Source organism: Oncorhynchus clarkii, chromosome 32, assembly GCF_045791955.1.
Source record: "Oncorhynchus clarkii lewisi isolate Uvic-CL-2024 chromosome 32, UVic_Ocla_1.0, whole genome shotgun sequence".
In the NCBI taxonomy this organism is placed as follows: Eukaryota; Metazoa; Chordata; class Actinopteri; order Salmoniformes; family Salmonidae; genus Oncorhynchus; species Oncorhynchus clarkii.
The window spans coordinates 24,416,376-24,434,417 of NC_092178.1; the positions used below are offsets into that span (position 1 = coordinate 24,416,376).

The 18,042-nt window shown below is 43.4% G+C and overlaps 1 protein-coding gene across 8 annotated transcripts in view; it reads left to right on the top strand.

The window, feature by feature from the left end:
• Window positions 1-12,750: 12,750 nt before the first annotated feature.
• LOC139391828 (receptor-type tyrosine-protein phosphatase U-like) overlaps window positions 12,751-18,042 on the top strand; it is a 284,310-nt gene continuing 279,018 nt past the window's right edge. For all 8 annotated transcript variants that reach the window (XM_071139407.1, XM_071139410.1, XM_071139408.1 and 5 more), the window contains exon 1: window positions 12,751-12,916. In XM_071139407.1, coding sequence (XP_070995508.1) covers window positions 12,844-12,916 — 73 coding nt within the window. In that variant the 5' untranslated portion in view covers window positions 12,751-12,843. The remainder of the gene's footprint in view (window positions 12,917-18,042) is intronic.

Below are 18,042 nucleotides of genomic sequence, written 5' to 3' on the forward strand. Positions count from 1 at the left end.
GTTGGTTGGTGGTGTGGTTTGGTTTGGCGGTTGGGAGTGCATTAGTCATGTTCTGTGGAGGAGATCCAAAGGAGGAGATGGAGACGGATGGATCGGCCACACCCTCTAAAAGCCCCCTTCCAACATCACCAAGCTCTATCCTGGAACCCGCTAGGCTCCTCAAACTGAACTCTGTCCCTCAAAGCCAGTTCCACTGTGTTTTTTAATTGTTCCCCTCTAATCAGGGACTGATTTATACCTGGGACACACCACCTCTCAAACTTTTACAGATGCACAATTGAGAGTATTCTGTCGGGCTGTGTCACAGCCTGGTACGGCAACTGCACTGCCCACAACTGCAAGGCTCTCCAGAGGGTGGTGAGTTCTGCACAACGCATCAACGGGGGCAAACTACCTGCCCTCCAGGACACCTACAGCACCCGATGTCACAGGATGGCCTAAAAGGTCATCAAGGACAACAACCACCCGAGCCACTACCTGTTCACCCTGCTATCATCCAGAAGGTGAGGTCAGTACAGGTGCATCAAAGCTGGGACCGAGAGACTGAAAAACATCTATCTCAAGGCCTTCAGACTGATAAACCATCACTAACACAGATACAGACTTGAAATACAGACTTTACAGACACCTACATACAGACTTGAAATCATTTACCACTTTAATAAATCGATCACTAATCAATTCAATAATGTAAATTGAATAATGTTTACATATCTTGCATTACTCATCTCATGCATATGCTGTATTTCATACCATCTATTGCGTCTTGCCTATGCTGCTCGGTCATCACTCATCCATATATTTATATGTATATATTCTTATTCTATCCCTTAGTTAGATTTGTGTGTATTAGGTAGTTGTTGTGGAATTGTTAGATTACTTGTTAGATATTACTGCACTGTCGGAACTAGAAGCACAAGCATTTCGCTACACTTGCAATAACATCTGCTAACCATGTGTATATGACAAATACAATTTGATTTGATTTGATTTGAGGTGGGTCCAATTAATTATCTGGTAGAACAGTATACCAGGGCCTATGAGGGCCGGAGCCTGCTGGTTTTATGCTCTACCTGACAATGAATTGCACCCACCTGGTTTCCCTGGTCTAAATCAGTCCCTGATTAAGGGGAACAATGAAAAAATGCAGTGGCACTGGCTTCGAGGTCCAGAGTTGAGTTTGAGGGGCTAACTTTATGTCAAAGTCACTGAAGCTGGAGACTTATATCCCCCTCACTAACTATAAGCATCAGTTGTCAGAGCAGCTTACCGATAACTGCACCTGTGCACAGCCCATCTGTAAATATCCCACCCAACTACCTCATCCCCATATTATTTTTTTGCTCTTTTGCACCCCAGTATCTCTACTTGCACATCATCATCTGCACATCTATTACTCCAGTGTTAATGCTACATTTGAATTATTTCGCCACTATGGCCTATTTATTGCCTTACCTCCCTAATCTTACTATATTTGCAACACTGTACATAGACTTTTTCTATTGTGTTATTGACTTTACGTTTCTTTATCCCATGTGTAACTCTGTGTTGTTGTTTTTGTCGCACTGCTTTGCTTTCTCTTGGCCAGGTCGCAGCTGTAAATGAGAACTTGTTCTCAACTAGCCTACCTGGTTAAATAAAGGTGAAAAAAAAAATGCTCCTAAACAAAGAAAGTAAATCATGTCATTATTTTACCACCAGAGAGCAGTAAAGGTCTATTTCATTGCAGGTTGCAGCACTTGATTCAAGAAGGATTGCTTCTGCCTTGTCTTGCATTAAACCTCTTAGATGTAAAGTCCCCTGTTTTGGGGACCTGCGTAGTTCTGGCACCGGTTCCTGGCCGACACCACTTGAAGCTGTCCCTCCTACCACTTCATTCGCTCTTCCGACTGTCCATCAACTACTGGGATAACCCTACATCAGTCACTAACAACACATATGCGTGGAATCCACAGTGCAGCAGGAGAAAGTGGTTTTGTCACTAGCAAGTTCAGAGATCGATTTATAATTGAAATGATGAATGGATTTTTAACAAAAAACAATTTCTGTTTGTCATAGAGGGACAATATTAATATGAGATGAAAGGCGAGTTGCTAACGAGTCCAGGAAGCCAAGATAGAGCTCTGTTAGACAACTAGAGCTCCGTGAGAATTTCACAGTGATGGGGGCTGACGTTTTGATCAAGACAGACCTTTAGAACATATGCACATTTTCTCTAACACTAAACATACAAATATGTATTTTACAGTTATAAGGAGTGTGAAATCTTAGTTCATCATTTTATAATTGGATTATGCTATATTTAAAAAGCATATGTCATTTCAAGCTTTATTCATACAGTTTTTTTGAATAGGAAATACATCATATCAAATATCTCGTGTTTTTATCATATTTGTACTGTGGACTTGAGCTTGTGTCATCAAATTGTCTACACCTCAGCATTGTATAACCATTTTTTTTAAACCAGAAATGTGAGATTTGAACCTTTCTTGGAGTATGCAGCATTACTAGTTATAGTTTATGGCCCTCTCATGAGAAATCATTCATTTTGAGGTTTACGTGGATTACATTTAGTTACATTTAACTGGTTTTAATAGAGACAGCACGAATAGAGTGTCTGGACTCTGCCATGGCACACAGACACACACCCCGTTAAACTCCATGTCTCTGTCACCCCCACTGTTCTGTGTGGTTTAATCCCTCCCGTCATGGGACGTATCCCTGAAGGGTGTGGGGCTTCTCGCTGTGCATTGCTGACATGGCACCTGGGTCCCGCTGGTTATTATATGAGATGTCTTCCTTGCTCTGAACTGTCAGAGTGTCTGAGGGGTGGGCAGGGGAGAAGATCTGGTGTCATGTAGGCAAGAGAATGCTTGCCAAACCTCCCGTTTTGCGTGCGTGAGCGTTGCAAAATAAATGTACACATACGATCCTATCAACCAAACAGCTCGCGCGCGTCAACGGGCATCTGCATCGCCAGGCACAAAAAATGTTTGACACGTGATGCGTTTTTAAGTCCCTCCTCTCCCATCTACTCAGTTTTTTATGAGCATATAACCGTGTGGGTGATTTAAAAGACGAAAGAGGTCCACACTCCAGTCCAGTTGGTGGCGGTAATGCACCTTAAAGTTGGTTTCCAATCGCAATATAAAATCTACAGATGATGAAGAATAAGAAAGATGTTAGAGAGGAGATTAATCAGAGAAAACTAACTGCGGGTTCTGAGTCAACCAGCACATCACTAAACAGGAGCCAGACCTGTTTGTGCCTTCTAGCTATAGGAGTTATAGGGGAGAGTGGGGTAAGTTGAGCGGTTTTTGACATTCAGCATCACTCCATCAGGGGGAATATAGTATTATTTCTAAGAAGGATATATACATATATTTCAGGATGTTGTGTATCCCTGGAAATAATCAGAAATCATGTAAACATTACTGTTTTGAAAACATAGCTTGTTCAAAAAAAGTGGTGTCTTGGCACAACTTACCCCACATTTCCATAGTGAATTAAATATTACCACTACCTTTCTTCCCAAACACAATTCAACACAACACTTTTTTTGTCTTTTAATCTATTGAATAATCTTTTGACATAGGCTTAACATCTAGTAATCTCTTTGCACTTTTTTTTTACACAACAATAGGCCAGGCCCTGTTGTTACCTCATATCCCAGCGATAATGCATTGCATGATGCCTGGTAACAAAACACTTCAATTTGCTAAACTTTTCAATGGCTCAACCATTGGCTCAACTTATGCCATGGTGATTGGCTCAATTGACCCCAAGGCAAATATTTTGACTATATTAGACCACACAGATACAAGGATGCACTTTCATACTAGGTTTCAGACCTCATATTGAAGCTTATCGAGACCCCACTATCATCCTCGTGCCCAAGACAGGGAAAGTAACTGAACTAAATGACTACTGACCCTTAGCACTAGCTTTCGTCATCATGAAGTGCTTTGAGAGTCTAGTCAAAGACCACTTCACCTCCTCCCTCCCCGACACACTCAACCCTCTCCAATTCGCCTACCACCCTGACAGATCCACCTGGACAAACGTAGAGCATATGTGAGGATGCTGTTCGTCGATTACAGCTCTGCCTTCAATACCATAGTGCCATCTAAGATCACCTCAAAGCTCAGGGCCCTGGGACTGAACTCCTCCCTGTGCAACTGAGTCCTGGACTTTCTTACAGGTAGGCAACATTACCTCTTCTTCACTGACTTTAAATACAGGGGCCCCACATGTGTGAGTCCTCAGTCCCCTCCTGTACTCCCTGTATACCCATGACTGCGTGGCCTTACACAGTTACAACTCCATCATCGCTGACGACACGACGAGACAGCCTACAGGGAGGAGGTAGGCACTCTGACGGCATATTGCCAGGTAAACAAACTCACCCTCAATGTAAAAAGAACAAAGGACCTGATTGTGGACTTCAGGAGGAACCAGGCTGGGCATTCCCCCATCCTCATAAATAAAGAGGACCACAGAGGAGACGGTAAAAAACTTCAAGTTCCTCAGCGTATACATCTCAGAGGAGCTGAAATGGTCAAACCACACGGATACCATGGTGAAGAAGGCACGTCAGTGACTCTTCAACCTCAGGATGCTGAAGAAATTTGGCCTCGGGCCCCGAGGTCCCTCACAGTGTTCTATAGGAGCACCATTGAGAGCATACTGTCGGGCTATAGCACAGCCTGTTATGGCAACTCAACCACCAAGGACCGCAAGGTGCTACAAGGGGTAGTACACTCACCCGAACGCACCATTGGGTGCACACTGCCTGCCCTCCAGGACATCAAGTGTCACAGGAAGGCCAAGAAGATCACCAGGGACCCCAGCCATCCGAGCCATGGCCTGTTCTCCCTGTTCCATCACCCAGATGCCGGGCAGTATAGGAGCATCATGGCAAAACTGTGAGACTGGCCAGGAGCTTCTAATCCCAGACCATCTGGCTGCTGAATAGCCACCACTAGTCAGCTACCCCCCCCCCCCCCCCCACAGAGGATCCTGTCATGAGGTGTCTGGCAACAACGAGGTGTGTGTGTTAACTCTCTATTGTCTAGCGTTTCAGCAGGAGGATGATGCTAACACTAAACTAGCAACAATGCGATTATTTAGAAAGCACACACACACACATATGCACACACACACACACGCACACACACACACACACACACACACACACACACACACACACACACACACACACACACACACACACACACACACACACACACACACACACACACACACACACACACCTGTGGTAAGCTGTGGACAGGTGTATTACAGAGGTGTTTAATTGGTGTCTGGATAGTGTTACCTTTCCACGCAAGATCAAAAAGAGAAGAAAGACCTGTAATTGTAGTGTCCTTTTCCAGCTTGGATGGTAGGTGAGTCTTTTCAGTGTTGTGGCTATTCAGAGGGTTCTGACAACACGGTTGACACTTTGTGAGTAATATAGATGGGTACATGTAATCTCTTCACGTACGCAGTGGCTGGCTGCTCGCACCTCCCTCTCTCTCTTATCCCTTTTTTTCTCTCTCTCTCTTTCTTTCTTTTCTCTCTCTCTCCTTCTCCTGCTCTCTCTCTCTCTCTCTCTCTCTCTCTCTCTCTCTCTCTCTCTGTGCTGCTGGTGTGGGCTTGGCTCACACTGGAGCATGTATATAGCGGGCTGCTGAACTGCCTGGGGGACTTTGTTGTGGTGTGGGGCGTCAGGGGGGTTCTATGTACAAAGGACGCAGGACGGGGGCTTGGTTCTAAATGTTAAAATTAAGTAAAGTTTGTGTTTTTAATTATGTAACTATTGGACTAAATCTCTCTCTTTCGCTGTCTGTCTCTGACTCTCTCTCTGTGTTATGTCATGTACGCTGTGTTAGTGACTGAGAGGAAATATATTCATGAACCACCTTTAAAACTATCTCAATGTCATGTATGTAAATTGCATAATATACAGTAAGGAAGGCTTAAAGTATGCTGAATAATATGTTAATTTTAAATGTTGGCGTGCACAGAGAAGACAGTGGGGAGTAAGGCAATTACATATTCAGAGGATCATTTGCATTTCTTTGCTCTTAGATCATCTACTTTACTTTTAAATCCAACTTAATGCACATTTTAGTCAAATTAATCTCCATTTTTAAAAGCTTAACTTGGCTGTCTGTCAAATGCACCTCACAGTTAGGTGACACTCTCCGCAATCTGTTCCTCTCAGAGGATGCAAGTGGGAAAATGTTTCTAAATTATTTTAAGCCAAAGGAAAAGATGATAGTACCTCATATTTCATTCTTAATTGGTGCTTCTCACCTTCCACAAGGATCAAGTTCAAACATGGTACACATCACACTTTTTAGCTGAGTCACTGTCATCAGAGTATGCATATTTTATCCAAGTTTATATGAAGCAACCAAGAATGAATCTAAAAGAGAGGTACTTTATGAGATATCCTCTATTCATCCTTTGAGTAGACTCAGTGTTATGAAGAAAAGGGTACTTAAGCGGGTGAGACCATGCAGAGTGACCTTGTCGGCATGACTGCCAGAGCATGTGTGGTGGATGTGTGTGTGGTGGATGTGTGTGTGGTGGTGGTGAATGTGTGTGGTGGTTGTGTGTGTGGTGGTTGTGTGTGTGGTGGTTGTGTGTGTGGTGGTGGTTATGTGTGGTGGTGAATGTGTGTTGTGGTTGTGTGTGGTGGTGGTTGTGTGTGTGGTGGTTGTGTGTGTGGTGGTTGTGTGTGTGGTGATTGTGTGTGGTTGTGTGTGGTGGTTGTGTGTGTGGTGGTTGTGTGGTTGTGTGTGGTGGTTGTGTGTGTGGTGGTTGTGTGTGTGGTGGTTGTGTGTGGTGGTTGTGTGTGGTGGTTGTGTGCAGTGTGGAAGACAACAGATATCACCACTATGACAGCTGGCAGTACCAGTCGCACCACCCTGGTTCCCCTTGCATGCCAGCCATGTCTTATTGTGTGTGTGTGTGTGTGTGTGTGTCATCCTGTCAACCCCTCTGTGCCAGCCATGTTGTCAGCCACAGGAGACACAGCTACCTCAGTCAGCAGGTGTGACTTCCCCGTTGGACTATGACAAGGAGAGAAAGAATGACAGGGAGGGAAGTAAGAAAGGAAGGATAGAGAGAGGAAAGGAAGGAGATAGGGAGAGAGGGCAGGTAAGGGAGGAGCGAAAGAAGATTAGGGAGAGAAGGGGGGAAGGAAGAAGGGACGGAGAGAGGATGGGAAGGAGAGAGGGAGGGAGGGAGGGGAGGTAAGGGAGGAGAGAAAGAAGGATAAGGAGGGAGGGAGGGTAGTGAAAGAGCAAGGGAGGGAGATGGATGGAGGGAGGTGAAGGAGGGGAGGTAAGAAGTGAGAGAATGAGGGAGATGGACAGAGGTGTGAACTCCAATAATTCTTAGAGAAAGAAGAGGAAGAAGTACAAGAAGGGGGTGAAGAGGAGCATCGGGATGAATGTAGGGAGGGAAAAGCTAGGGACAAAGACGGTGTGAGATGGACAGAGGTGGGAACTCCTAACATCCTTCGAGGAGACAGGAGCATTCTTGTTTACCCAGTCTGGTTTGATCTGTGAGAGATTGAGGGTTGGGTTGTTACCCTGCCTGTCATGCCGGCCCTATCTCTCCCCCCTCTTATCTTTCTCAAGTCTGTGTGTGTGTGACCTTCACCCTGCCTGTCATGCTGACCCTTTCTCCTTCCCCTTATCTCTGTCTGAGACAGCAGGGTTAGGCTGAACTGTGAGAGAGACACCAGAGCTGTCTATGTCTCTGATCACCATCAATCATCATTCTCTCCTAACCTCCTTTCCCATTTCTTTCTCTCCTTTCTTGTCTAAATGTTTTATTCTGTCACTGCTCCTCTGTCCTCAGATAATTGCTTGTTTTTCTAGACTTGGCAGGTTGTGGTTGGGTAGAGTTTAACCCCATGACCATATAACTCCATAACTCTTTGTTGACTGAACTGATAAAACAGCATCTCCTCCATATTGATGCTCAAGCAGGAAAACCTTGTACTTAGACTGAATGGCCTTGTAAAATGGGGGTCTTGTAGGAACCTGGTCTACCCCAATTCAGGTTGGGATATATACCAAGCTCACCACAGCTTCCTTTCACATACCAAAACTAATCTGACCAAAAAATCCCAAAACAGGGGCTTATATTCACTTGGCCACTCCTTGGGTTATACCAATGTCAAATTGACAAGTAAACACATAACTATTCAAATGTGAAAGACATATTCCATAGTCCTTCATTACATTGTACAATAATAGTCTAAGCAGAGACAATCATAATCAGAACCAGTTCATGAAGCGACCACCACTTAATTCACTATTCACAGTCCACTCAGTCACAGAAGGCCACTATAACTATTGGAACTCGCCATTGCGCACATACAACTTTCTAAGGTAGCCTACCGGACACTTGACAAACTACGAGCTCCAAGGAATAAACGCAAATACAGTTGATGGAAATCATTTAAACTTCTACTTCATCAGTCTTGCGAACGTTTATCTGCACTATAAACATCGCGTCCACTCAGGAGAGGGAATGGTACATGAAATGCAACAATATATCGTACCAAACATGAAGCGAAAATGTCTACAATCATGTAGCAACTATGGATTTTATGGGAAACAACATCAAACATTTTGAAAACGGAAACAAAGCGCCTTTGAAATCAATCAATTGAAATGTACTCAAAATGTCAGATGAGTTTATTGGTGAGAAGCAGCAGGAGTCATGTCGTATGCTGCTCACAATAAATGTGTGTGTTTCTACTTGTGAGGAGAGAGGGAGAGAAAGAGACTGGAAGTTTTTCACCAATTGATAACCACTATTGCAGGGTAATGTAAAAGTAATGATAATGATTGATGAGGATTTCATAAGACATGCTCTCTCTTTTTCTCTCTATCTCTCTCTGTGTCTCTGTCTCTGTCTCTGTTTCTGTCTCTCTCTGTCTCTCTCCCCCTCTCTCTTTCTCTCTGTCTCTGTCTCTGTCTCTCTGTGTCTCATTAGAATGCCAGAGATAAAGTGTTATCAGTCTTTAAAGAGAGATTTCCTATTTGAATAGGAAATTATAATTGAAATGTGTGTGCTTCTTGGAGGTTGGAGAGATAAGGCAAACACGCAGGGAGATAGGGATAGAAGTAGTGAGAACGAGTGAGATGGAGGGGGAGTGAACGAGAGAGAAGGGGGAGATGGGTTGTAATAAACTGAGTGAAAGGGAAAGTATAGTTGATTTTCACAGGTTGGCATTGCGTGTGTGTGTGTGTGTGTGTGTGTGTGTGTGTGTGTGTGTGTGTGTGTGTGTGTGTCTGTGTTATTATAACTAAACACTTGAATTACTTTCACACTTATAATAATTCATTTTAAATGTCACAGTTGTGTTTACTCACCGCTCCACTGATTTAGCACTCAATTAACAGAAGTGTGTGAATACATGTCTGTGTATTGCGGGCTTAAAATATCTATGTATTCTCATCTACACACAGCGACTTTATTCCCCAATAAAACCCACTTTACAAACTAAATATTCTTGGGCACCCAAATTCATTAGCCCAAGGGAGATGACTTACTTGACTGAAGCCCTTGGCCCCTGTAGGCCAATGTAGTACATACCTTCTTTAACATGCCCTCTCTCACAGTTCAACAAGCTGACAAACTTCCTCTCTTTCCCTCTCCAGATCCTAAGAAACAGAGTCTGGCCGAACTGAGAGGAGAAGAGAGGAGCTGATCTGAGAGCTGAAGGTAGGTGCTCTGATCAGTATTGTGATCCACAGTGCTGTGGCCTGGTCTCCTGTTAAATCTAATCCTGATGCAGCCAGTCTCCAACACCTGGTAGTGCAGGGTTCATTCTCCGCTCTGCATGTTTTTTTATCCTCCCCCCTGGGGCTCTGTGTAATTGCTTTGTGCTGATGAGAAGCAACAATGTTTAAAGTACCATCTTGTACTGCAATTACGCCCATAAAAGTGAAGTGTGTGTGTGTGTGTGTGTGTGTGTCTGTGTGTGTGTGTGTGTCTGTGTGTGTGTGTGTGTGTGTGTGTGTGTGTGTGTGTGTGTGTGTGTGTGTGTGTGTGCGCGCGCGCGTGTGTGTGTGTGTGTGTGTGATTCGAAATAAAGAACTATCCTGCTTTTCTAAGGGAGGGAGAGATGTGGGTCTCTGGCCCTGGTCGATATCGTGCTCCCACCAGCTTAGTCCAGTCTGATACTGCCAAAGGTCAATGAGTAGCATAAGCTCTTTATCCTCTAAGTCATAGGATGATGCACGTCATGTTTCTTCTCTTTATCCTCTAAGTCATAGGATGATGCACGTCATGTTTCTTCTCTTTATCCTCTAAGTCATAGGATGATGCACGTCATGTTTCTTCTCTTTATCCTCTAAGTCATAGGATGATGCACGTCATGTTTCTTCTCTTTATCCTCTAAGTCATAGGATGATGCACGTCATGTTTCTTCTCTTTATCCTCTAAGTCATAGGATGATGCACGTCATGTTTCTTCTCTTTATCCTCTAAGTCATAGGATGATGCACGTCATGTTTCTTCTCTTTATCCTCTAAGTCATAGGATGATGCACGTCATGTTTCTTCTCTTTATCCTCTAAGTCATAGGATGATGCACGTCATGTTTGAAAATGTACCATGTACAGACATTTACCTTATTCCCTCAGGCTGGAATAATATGGTCATACATGTTTCCTGTGTGTGTGTCTGTGTGAGAGAGAGTGAAGGAGTTGTCCTTTGCGTGTGCATTTGTGTGTTTGTCTGAGCACATGTGTCTGTGTGTTTGTTGTCCTCTGTGTGTGTTTGTTGTCCCCTGTCTGTGTGTGTTTGTTGTCCTCTGTGTGTGTGTTTGTTGTCCCCTGTCTGTGTGTGTGTTTGTTGTCCTCTGTGTGTGTGTGTGCATGTCCTGGGTGGTACTGGTTGCCTGGGCACTGACAGCTTGCCGCTCCTGTGCTTATGAAAATAAATGCTGATGGGGGTTGAACTGACAGTGCTGCATGGGTCAGAGAGAAGAGAGATGGGGCTCTGGGCTGACTGGCTGACAGGCCGCCAACACTATGCCTGGTTTGCATTGAGATGCATGACGACACCCCTGCTCGACTCAACCCCCCCCCCACCAACTACCAACTGCTGACGACAGTGTGTGTGTGGGTGTACAGGCACAGTTGCCTCACAGTCACTCTCTGCCATGTTCCCTATCAGTATTCCACTGCCACTACTGCTGATACTGCTTCTCTGTCTCCTCTGTCTGTCGCTCGCTGCACCTCACCTCAACTTGCCCCTCCTCGCCCTCAATCTTCTGCCTCTCTTCCCTGGACTGTATGTTACTGTCCTCCAAAAACCCTGATGAAAGCTAGATGCCGAAATGCGTTTAACAATAAAGAAAGCATATTTGACGTCCATTTTCATAGTCCTCCAAGAGTTGCTGAATATCCTTATATTGACTGTACTTTTCCACTGACAGACTCAGCTTTTTGCTCCTGGCTGTTTTTTCTCAAACATGCAGTAGCAGACACAAGGCAGAATGTTGTTGGTGGTTTGCCAGAAGCTTGTTTGGTCCATTTCGACAGATGTCAGTGTTAGATTTCAGATGCCAGATGCGCCTTTCCTGAAACATTATATGCCAGAATGCTACATGTTGCATTTTCAATACAGGGTCTTATATTGAATCCTGTGTTTTAGTGTCACATTGAATGTAATTGGTTTCCTAGTCCAAACAACCTTGATCTGGAGCTGTTATGACACACACACGCACGCACTCACACACGCACACACCCACACGCACGCACGCACGCACGCACGCACACCCACAAGCACGCACGCACACGCACAGCCTCTGACATCGTTCCTGGCAACACGCAGCGGTATAAATCCAATCTTTACGGTCGTAATAGGCATTCATCTAATGTGATTACTGTTCACAACGACACGGCATGTTTTTTCTTCTCCACAGTGTGAAACACACCATGACCTGATTCCATCCTTTGTTTTATCGACTAACTTTCTCAGGCAACTGGAGCTGATTGGAAAATTGACGTCGTGAAATAAAAAAACATTAATGGAACGACGCTTAATTGCATTGGGGGGCGATAAACTGAGGCAGAGTGAGACTCCTGCTGACCTGTTGTGCTGTGATGGTATTACCCACTGGGCACAGACGTCAATTACATTTCATTGAAGTTATGTCAAAGCAATGTTGATTCAACCAGTGTGTGCCCAGTGGGTAGTGACCACGGAGAAGTCTCCAAACCTTCCTCTTCTCCTCATACTCCTCCTGCTGTTCCCTTCCACCCACCACAGGCATCTGGAGTAGCCTCCCTCCCACACTCTGCTCCTCAGAAAAACACATGAAAGCTCTACTGTACCTGCAGCTGTTTCTGTTGAGGTATACCTTAGGTATTGTAATTTGCATATATGCATATGAATTAGGCATGACACATCTGGATGGTTTTGTTATGCTTCAATGTAAAATGGTAATTATTATGATAAGATTCTCCACTCACACAAAAGTTGTGTTTAATTTGTTTGTAGAGAAAAACAAGTGTTTGGATATGATGGTGTCGCTGTAATACAAAGCAACCACATGGCTGCGCTGTAGACCTGTACTTGACCACTTGATTGGTGGCGCAAAGTGAAGTAAGGGTTCTTTTTGAATTCTTTGCCCCCTACGTCAGCTATTGCAGCTCAAATTGCCAGTGTGTTTCGCATGGAGGGGGCACTCGCTTCAGGAAGGAAATCAGCCATCAATGGGATCGAGCAGACAACTTTGTTACAGTCCCGCCGGAGTCACTCATTACAAGGATTTCTGATAACGCGAGCTGGACTAAAACGTTAAAATGTATACCGGAGTGTTTCTACTGATGCTGGTCGTCGGGATCTACGCTGATACTATGGACCAAGGGCCAACAGGTAAAGAAAACAACGTCTTTGTTTCTTGGGAGTCAAGCATTGCGCTGCTGCGCACCTGGGAAAGGACAGTTGGCTGGGCTGTCCGTGTCATTTGTGGGCACTGGGCACATTATTCTACGCTAATAAACATGTCGCCAAATAACGGGAAATTTCGAGTGCTATTAATCAAATTTGTTTTTATTCTTTAAAATGTTGTGAAAGGTGAAAATAGCTGTTCTCATAATTTGGTCGGACGGCCTCGTCTTATTTCTGAACAGAACTTCCAAGAAAGTAGCATTGTTTTAGTTTTTGGAAATAACCTACTAGAATATCCAAGAATAACCGTTTTCAATCATTTCAAGTCTGTGACTTGTCGAAATATGCTACGTAGTGTCTTTTGAGGCTATGCGAATATTAGCAATGTTGAATAAGCTGTTGTCTGTTCTTCACAGGTTGCAGTGTCAAGTGTAACAATATTTTTTTTACCGGTGGCACGTGCAGTGAAGAAGTATAGGAAAGTGATGGCATACCAGGCAGTAACCTCATATTTATAATTTCTCAGGTTTGAATGGTTTCAGTCTCAAGTTATTCTGACATAAAGTACAAAATAGAACATGTTTTTGTCATAATAATGAAGGTATTCTGACCAATCAATTAAATTGGAATATAAATGCTGTTGGAATATATATGCTGTTATCGGTTGTTTGGGATTAAGCTACATCATGAGCTGAGAATGTTTCTGTTAATGGTCAATTCGAATAACAGTCATCAAGCCCGAACCTGCTGATAAAAAACAACCCCACGTTCCTTTATGTGCTGTGATTTGATTGATGGAAGCAAACTCTATTATTTAGCTCTGTCATACACATACACACAGTTTCATTCTAATATCAAGTTCTAAAGTTTGCACTCAATATTGTTAATTTCCCGTAAACACATTTGTTTTTTATTCAGGGCACATACCATGGTACAGCAATGCTTTTTTTTCAGTTTCACTGTCATGATACCTAACACATTCTCAATGTGTGTTTTTAATCCTGCGGGAGACAGCTCTGGGAGGCTTACAGCAGTGTTTTTTGTGTGTGAACTATCTGTATTGTTTTCATTATGGAATACACAGTAATTTTAGTTCCCAAGAAAAAATGTATTGAAAGGAAAAATCCCCTCGGGTGCCATTCCAGCTCAGCTAAACCTGAGTATTAGCAGTGAAAGTGTTTATTAGCAAGGCAGGGGTGTGGCCATGTGTAGATTCACTTTACATGACATAGTACTAAGACCATGTAATAGTGTGTCTTTATACTAAAATGGTGGATTTGAAACCCAGACCCCTGTGGGAGTTGTATGTTATAAATACTCTCCTACAGACAAGCCAAGCAGAACCTTTACTAGTTACTGTTATAGTATACTACATGTAACTGGGTGAATGCATTCTCACTCCCTCCATAGCAGTGTTTTCCCTAGATTTCTTCCCAGGTGGCTTCCAAAGCAACATCCTGGCACCAAAACTGCCAATAAAAACAGCCTCAGAGAAGAAGGGTTGGAGCATAGACTTGATCACATAACCTCACCCAACAACATTGCAAACTGAACCCCACTATTCTCTGTGGGCTGTAGCTGTACAGTAGGGGAAGCTGCCTGCCGCAGTGATCTGTTTATAGTAGATGTATACCTTACTGCTGAGGCAGTCTGTGTCTGATTGCGCTAACACACACGGGTCTGTTGCTCCAGGCTTTTCTTCTTGCTTTTCCAATATCTGGTTGAGCCTGAGCAAATCAAGTTGTATTGTCACATACACGTGTTTAGCAGATGTTATTGCGGGTGTAGCAAAATGCTTGTGTTTCTAACTCCAACAGTGCAATTATATCTAACAAGTAATATCTAACAATACACACAATCTAAAGTAAAGGAATGGAATTAAGACTATAGAAATATTTGGACGAGCAATGTCAGAGTGGCATAGACTAAGATACAGTAGAATAGTATAGAATACAGTATATCCATATGAGATGAGTAATGGAAAATATGTAAACATTATTAAAGTGGCCAGTGATTTCAAGTCTATGTATATAGGGCAGCAGCTTCTAATGTGCTAGTGATGGCTATTTAACAGTCTGATGGCCTTGAGATTAGGGATGCACGATATATCAGTGAACATATGGCAGGGTAGCCTAGTGGTTAGAGCGTTGGACTAGTAACCGAAAGGTTGCACGTTCAAATCCCCGAGCTGACAAGGTACAAATCTGTCGTTCTGCCCCTGAACAGGCAGTTAACCCACTGTTCCTAGGCCGTCATTGAAAATAAGAATTTGTTCTTTAACTGACTTGCCTAGTTAAATAAAGGTACAATTTAAATTAAATATCGGAATTGGCTGATATGAGCTAAAAATGCTAACATCGGTATCAGCTGAGGTCTAGTTTAACACCCGATGTGCAAAACCGATGTCAAAGCTGACGTTCATACCTATTTAATGAAGGTACATAATGTAATGACGGCATGTATAATTTTGCGCTATGCTGGCAACACAGCATTCCTAAACTAGCCCACAATGTCTGCTGTGTGGATCCAGCAGTCAACAAGTCAAGCAGTCATTTGAAAGAGTAACAAAATTTCAGCGAGACAACTCAAAGGCGAAATACATTAAAGCCAAGATAATGGAATTCGTTGCCGTTGACAATCAACCGTTCTCTGTCGTGGGTGATGTTGGCTTTCTCTGACTTGTCGAGCACCGGTTAACACTACTACTACTGTGACATCGGGTGCTGTAGGTGTCCTGGAGGGCAATGCTTGCCCCCGGTGATGCATTGGGAAGACCGCACTACCCTCTGGAGAGCCCTGCAGTTGCGGGCGTTACAGTTGCCATACCATACAGTCCGACAGGATGCTCTCAATTGTGCATCTGTATAAGTTTGTGAGGGGTTTAGGTGCCAAGCCAAATTTCTTCAACCTCCAGACTTTAAAGAGGTGCTGTTGTGCCTTCTTCACCACACTGTCTGTGTGGGTGGACCATTTCAGTTTGTCAGTGATGCGTACGCAGAGGAACTTGAAGCATTCCACCTTCTCCACTGCAGTCCCGTCGATGTGGATAGGGAAAGTGCTCCCTCTGCTGTTTCCTGAAGTCCAAGATCAGGTCCTTTGTTTTGTTGACGTTGGGTGAGAGGTTATTTTTCTGGCACCACACTTCCAGGGCCCTCACCTCCTCCCCGTAGGCTGTCTCGTCATTGATGGTAATCAGGCCTACTACTGTTGTGTCGTCTGCATTCTTGATGATTCAGTTGGAGGCGTGCGTTGCCACGCAGCCATGGGTGAACAGGGAGTATAGAAGCAGGGCTTGCTTTCCCTGTAGTTGCTTGGTGCACCCTCTGAGTGCTACCTGATTTGAGTAGATTTGCTGGGGTAAATGCACTCCTTGTCAGATCACTGCATAACAGCACCTGTTAGTGTGTGTGTGTGTCTCTCTCTGTGTATGTGTTTGGCCCGGAGGAGTTAGGGTAGTAGAGACGGTAGTTTAATCTGGTAGGCCACTATGTCTCCGACTCTCTCAGTACTGACATGCAGCCAGTGTGAAACACCCCATGATTGGTGGTGTAGAGGTTGAACTTGGGATGGCAGACCACATGGGAACACTCTATCATGGGAGAAGATGGTCGCCAGGCTGGGGGTTATACTAAGGTCAAGAGAGGGGACAGGAGGGTCTTCTTGTTCTTATTGGCGAAGGTAGGCGCCAGGCTGAGGGTTGTACTAAGGACGAGGGGCTATGGAAGTGCTGGCCGTGCTGTGTGCAGTGGTTTGGATCGGTCAGATTTTTAATCATACAGAAAATGGTTTAACACACACAAAGCTCTCTTTGGGGAACAAAGGTTGGAAAGGAGAAAATTGGATCACAAACACAGAGAGAAGAGTGATGGAAGTTGGTTCCTTCTTCTTTGTTTGTTTGATGTTTTCAGGCCACTGATATGTGAAATAGGACTTCTCTCTTACTAAAAGTAGTTTGAGGATTTTCTTTTGCTGATCTGTGCTCTTCCTTCCATCTCTATGAAGGCTTTAATCTGTCTAGCTCTAACACCCCTTCGCTTGACTACAGAGAGAGAGAGAAGTCACTTTTTATTGTCTTTTTTATTTGACAGCTTTAATGGACAGACATCTTTAGGCATGGACTGCCTTCTTCCCTCACCTAGGGTGACTACATTTAATGTACCCAAATACGGGACAAAGGCATGATTTTGTGGGACAGTGTAGCCTACATGAATCTTTTTTTGGGGGCAGCTCTGAACAAGCTTTCGCTGCTCTGAACAAGCTAATTGAAGCGGGCCTATAGGCTACTCCTTTGGCTCATGCTAAATTTGGTCATGCAGAAACAAGAGCCCAATGTGTGCCTGTTTTAGGAAAATCTGGGAATACATGGCCAAGGAAACGTTTCTGGCTGGTCTCAGGGAATGTGAAAACTTTAGGGAGTGAGACTTTGATAACAGGGTTGAGTGATGTAGCAGCAAATATGTTGAATTGGCAACTAATGAGCACGAAGAGCCTCACAAATTTGGCAAAATCACCTTGTATCTTTTCAGTTTAATAACCTTATATATATTTCCAATCGGCTATTTATTAACTTTTGTAGCTCTTCATCAGAAACATGCCTTTTTAACTGGCCTCTCCAAGTTTTAGCTGGAATTTAGACCAAAAGGATTTTACAAATGTGATTGGTTGATGATATGACATTGGCCTACATATCGCCTTGCGCTACGCAGAATATCAGATGTTAACAACGATTGGAGAAGTGTTTAACATCACCAGTACCACATCCTTATATATATGATATATATAATATATATATAATATATGTATATTATTTATATATTATATGTATATTATATATATATAATATATGTATATTATATGTATATATATATATATATATATATATATATATATATATATATATATATATATATATATATATATATATATATATATATATATATATATATGTATATACTTTGTCAAAAGAGCAACGTGACTGCAAACCGAGATCTGTATATAATGACGAGATGTTCATGTCTCCACCCTAACAATGGAAGTCATTGTCCCAAAGGCGGGAGGGCAAGCGAAAAGCTTAGGTCTAAGATAAGCTCAATGTGTTTCTATGGGTTTAT